We start from the raw sequence: 4,568 nt of genomic DNA, 5'->3' as shown, positions 1-4,568 counted from the left end.
TGCTTCTCACTTGCCTTGAAAAGCCCCTTGCTGGGGTCACCATAAATCAGTTGCAACTTGACAGCACTTTACACACACTAAAATATTTCCCATACTATCGAATTTCAGTATTTGGAGAGAAGTTCAAAAACAGTAGTTAAAAAAAAAAGCTCTGCAAAGTTAACAGATAAAGTAGTAAGGAGGCTCAAACAAATTAACTCAGAGACTAAGATAAAAGTTTTAATAGAAAGTTTGACAAAAAATAGAAGAAAATTGGAGATATTTTATTTTCAGAAACATTATTTGGGAAAAAACTGAACATGTGGCTAAAGGATAAACCAATATTCTGGAAGTCAGATACCAGAAGCCACCAATGAGGCAAATGCTTACTGATAGTATTTCTAGTTCAGTTTGGGAAAATCTTTTCTGTACAGTGTTTAATATCAGTCAGTTTCTTCCAAAACAGATAAGAATGTTTTTTTGATCCCCAAAACCTTAGAGGAGATCCTAATTGAATGTCAGCATTATGATCTTGGTTAGAAACAGAAATGTGTTCATTGTTGGCCTCCGTTTAATATCATTGCTAAATTTTATGTAAAATAGTTTCTTTACTAGCTTGATGACAAGGCCAAGGTAGTATTTTTGCTGAGGAACAAGAGGTGCTCAAGGCAGACTTTTCAGAAACGGAAAAGTGCTTCGTTTTAGATAATTTCTAAATATTCCAGATACAAAAAGAGCTACCTATGTTTCCTTTGCAGGTTAAAATAATCAATTTAATTCAATTAACAAGGTATACCAGTTAGGACTGTAGGCTGTTATATCCGATTAATTTAAAAAAGTAAAATATATCCAATTTTTGTTTTTAAAAATCTGCACAATTGCTCAAAACCTTAGACTGAAATTATGCCAGCAGTACAACTCCAGCAGTACAAACTGAACAGACAAGCAGGTACAATAGACAATGAGATTACTATTAACATTTTGGACAAACAGAACGGACTTAGCCTGGCACCTTAAAATATGGCATGCTGGTGCCAGGCAAATATTTCTGGGGAGGCAATTCCAAAGCTGGGTACCACAGAATGTCTTCAGAGGATGATCTTAATTCTTGACCAGGTTCACATGATAGTCCTCCAGCTCATTTGGCCTTTTAAAGGTTAGAAACAGCACCAGAATTGTGCCTGGAAACAAATTAGAAGCCAATAATTGGAGAAGTATGAACACTACACCTAACCCTGTAGTCTGGCTGTCTTGTTTTAAACAAAATTTTGAAAACTTTTAAAGGGCAGAAACTTGTTATATTTACATTGTTACATTTATTATATTGTTATAAACCTGTATTTCTTTTAATAGCCAAGTCCTCAGAAACTTATCACTATTTGGGAATAGTAAAATCCAAAATCACACCACTGGAATAACTATTTAACTGACAGGCAGTATTAGATGCAGCATTACCCATTATGCAGAAGCTGTTTTTCATTCACTCAGCTTCCTGAAGCTGGTCATGTTACAGTGAACACACAGACTTCTTCCATTGTCCATGCAAAAGACACGGGGGACCTTGTATTTGATGGTCCAAGTTTCACTTCCTCTCTCTGTTGCCCCTTGACAATCAGAGCAACTCTAAGAGAAACTTTAACAGAAGAAAGCGGCTACTAGTTCATGGGTAAGTGTTCCACCCACACATGTCAGTCAAATGGCACCACAAAAAAGGAGGGGGGATGGCAATAAAAGGGCAGTGTCTCTGATGGAGCGAGCCTTTACAGCAAGAGGACGTGTGAAGCACAGCGACTCAAGGCGTTTCCCATTCCATATCAAAAACACTCTAGGGCTGAAACAAGATCCAGGCTCCAATAAAATGGACTACATCCAAGCATTTGAGAAGCTTCAGACAGCTGCGGCTAGGACGAGAAGTCTCATAGTACAGGGTTAAACAAGAGAATTTTGTCTAAAATCTAAGCCAGTTCTTACCTAGAACCAAGCTGAACAAGCCTCAAGGACATGAACAACATTACCGAGATCTCTCGAAAGAGCTGCCCCGACAACTCAATGCTTGAAGAAAATCCAGTTTCAAGGCTTTGTCTCAGGCCTAACTGCGTAGAAGAATTTGAAGAAACTAAGAAGGCTGCCTCAAATGTTGTGGGGGTTCATGTCAGCTTGGAACAAAGCCAGGTGAGCAACTGCAGTGAAGCTCCTCTCTCCAGCAAGGACACCTCAACAGGTCAAGGTTCCCTGCAGTGCCACTTTGTAAGTCTAAAGCAGCAGATGGCCAGGCAGAAGGCAGAGTATGAAGCTAAAATTACAAGGTAAAAGTTTCTACAACTGTCCTGTTTCAGTTTCTCTGATAGTACTGCAATGAAAAGTGAGAGACATATTGGCTCACAAATACCAAGTACAGCTACAGTTAAAATTCTAGTAAGAAAATAATTTTCTCTCTTCTACTTTGAATATGAGCTGCAGATTAAATTGGCTAGAACTTTTTAAAGGACTAATTTGCATGATTGAATTTTGCCCACTGAAGCCACGGATATGTGCAATTAAACTACTACAATATAAACATGTACTAGGTGATAGCATTTACATTCAAATGGAACAAACCGCCTGAGTAAATGCTTCTTGGAGCTGGCAGGGATATAATGAGCAGGAGAACATAGTATTTTATTTCACGATTTATGTCTTCATTTACCACAATCTCTTAATTTCTACTGCTTAGATTGGGCTAGCGGCAAAATAGCTTCCACATGGTTATACCAAAGTGAGTGCGCAATAATGGAAATTTATTCATTTCAAAAGGTGATGGGCACGGAGGTGATAAAAATCTTGCTGTCATAAATTATCCCTCTAATGCCTTTGGAGCATGTGAGACCCCAGCACACATATTCTTCTTTGAAGATAAGTTGCCTCTCCTATTTATATTACTTAGAGCTCAAAAGAGCATTTGAAAAGTGCTACACTTTAAAAATCACTGTATTTCAAGATACAGCCAGGAAAAGAGGGTTGCAAAGCTACCACATCTGTTTTTTTTACCAACAGCCTGGAGCAGCGGAACAAAGAACTGCAGTCAGAGATTAAGGATCTGCATTCAAAACTGGGTCAGCAACGGAAGTGGTATCGTTTGGTAGAAATTAAAATGTGCAATGCAGAGAGGGCTAGGGAAGATGCAGAGAGAAGAAACACAACTCTTCAGAGGGAAATGGAACAGTTTTTTGATACTTTTGGAGAATTAACAAATGAACTAAAGGCACCAGAGCGAAATGCTCAGAGTTTTTAGAAACAAACTGGCCTCCATCTCAATTGAGGAAAATCTGTTTTATGGTCGTTTCAATCTATGTGCAAAGGTGAAAATTCTTTTTTTCACAAAGCAGTTACAGAACGCTTTTAATTGCTTACACTTTAAAATACGTTAAATACTTATAAATAGTATATTGGAGAGCAGAACGTGCAATTGCTTAATTTGCATTCTTATTGTAGAATTCAGCCTGAGAAGTGCATTTTTAACACTAAAATTAACATGGAAAAAGGAAGAGGGTGGACTTGGTATTAAGAAGGAATTGGAATGGAGAGTTACATTTTGGGAAGGCATAAGGAGATGGTATGTACTTCAAAGGAAGGCTCGGAAGAAAAGGATAGAGAAAGCAAGCTAGGGAAGAAATGAAGTACTTCCCGAGGGAAATGCTAAGATTTCTCCTGACAGGATCTCTCATTTGGAGAAACAACTCCTCCTTTGATACAAATAGGCTTATTAATGACTGCGTTTTGTGCAGCAAAATGTAACGTAGACCCTATGTAACAATCCAACTCCCCATACAATCTCTGCAGCCTTGCCATGACTTCACTGCACATTTTTAAGCTTCAAGCCAGAACAATTTAAGGTCATGCTGTATAAAGATGGAGGTCTGTTTTCCGCCTCAAAGTTATGGAAATTGTGCTGTGTGACACACAATGCCGCTATTATAAAAGACAGTACACATAGCAACAGTTTGCTGCACTTTAAGAGATGGGGGTAGGGAAGAGGTCCGGATGTACTGACATTTGCTGTGGATTTTTTTTAATTGCAAGCTGTTTTTAACAATTAGAATGGAGAATAAGATTTCCCATGGCAAATCAATCAAAAAGCAGAAAAGGCATAGAGACTTAAACCACCTATGGGCCTAAAGGAAGCATTCCAAGGCCTCAGTGCAAGAAAGGAAGTCCACAACTTCTCAGGTTAAATTGATAGGGATGGGAAATCCCCCCCCCCCCCGGCTCATCTTGCATTGAAACCTCTGGAAACTAAAAACTCTTGATTTTTCACCATCAAATTCTAAATCTAAAATTTGAAATCTAAAAAGTAGTACAGAGCAAGGTTAGGGTGCAAGTGTAAACTTCAATTGGGTACTCAAGTTTGAGCGGGGGGGGGGGGAGTTAAGATTCTAGATGAAAAGGCTCATCTTTGGGTTGCTGTGAAGGTTTTTAATTTCCAATAAAGTCAGAAGCACAAATGTTATTATTTTCTGAAATGAACATTTTCCATTTATAAACAAATTTGACAGATTTCCATATTGCATGCTATAGACCTGCCACAGCTACAGAAACTGGAGAAATAAAAA

At 38.3% G+C, this 4,568-nt stretch overlaps 1 protein-coding gene across 1 annotated transcript; it reads left to right on the top strand.

The window, feature by feature from the left end:
• Positions 1-1,810: 1,810 nt before the first annotated feature.
• Positions 1,811-4,272, top strand: LOC107123714 (rho GTPase-activating protein 24-like). The gene is made up of 2 exons (XM_015427040.1): positions 1,811-2,285; positions 3,013-4,272. Exons 1-2 carry the CDS (start codon positions 1,981-1,983, stop codon positions 3,248-3,250), a joined length of 543 nt encoding a protein of 180 aa, XP_015282526.1. The 5' UTR covers positions 1,811-1,980; the 3' UTR covers positions 3,251-4,272.
• Positions 4,273-4,568: the final 296 nt, after the last annotated feature.

The sequence above is a fragment of the Gekko japonicus genome, unplaced genomic scaffold (assembly GCF_001447785.1).
Source record: "Gekko japonicus isolate JY-2015 unplaced genomic scaffold, Gekko_japonicus_V1.1 scaffold374, whole genome shotgun sequence".
Taxonomy (NCBI): domain Eukaryota; kingdom Metazoa; phylum Chordata; class Lepidosauria; order Squamata; family Gekkonidae; genus Gekko; species Gekko japonicus.
The sequence above is the reverse complement of the archived record's forward strand: the minus strand, read 5'-3'. Positions and strand labels throughout refer to the sequence as shown.

Excerpts from the sequence above, each read along its gene's own strand:
- LOC107123714 (XM_015427040.1), top strand. The coding sequence starts at position 1,981 with ATGAACAACATTACCGAGATCTCTCGAAAGAGCTGCCCCGACAACTCA. Across the intron at positions 2,286-3,012 it reads TATGAAGCTAAAATTACAAG|CCTGGAGCAGCGGAACAAAG; the intron begins GTAAAAGTTTCT and ends TTTTACCAACAG.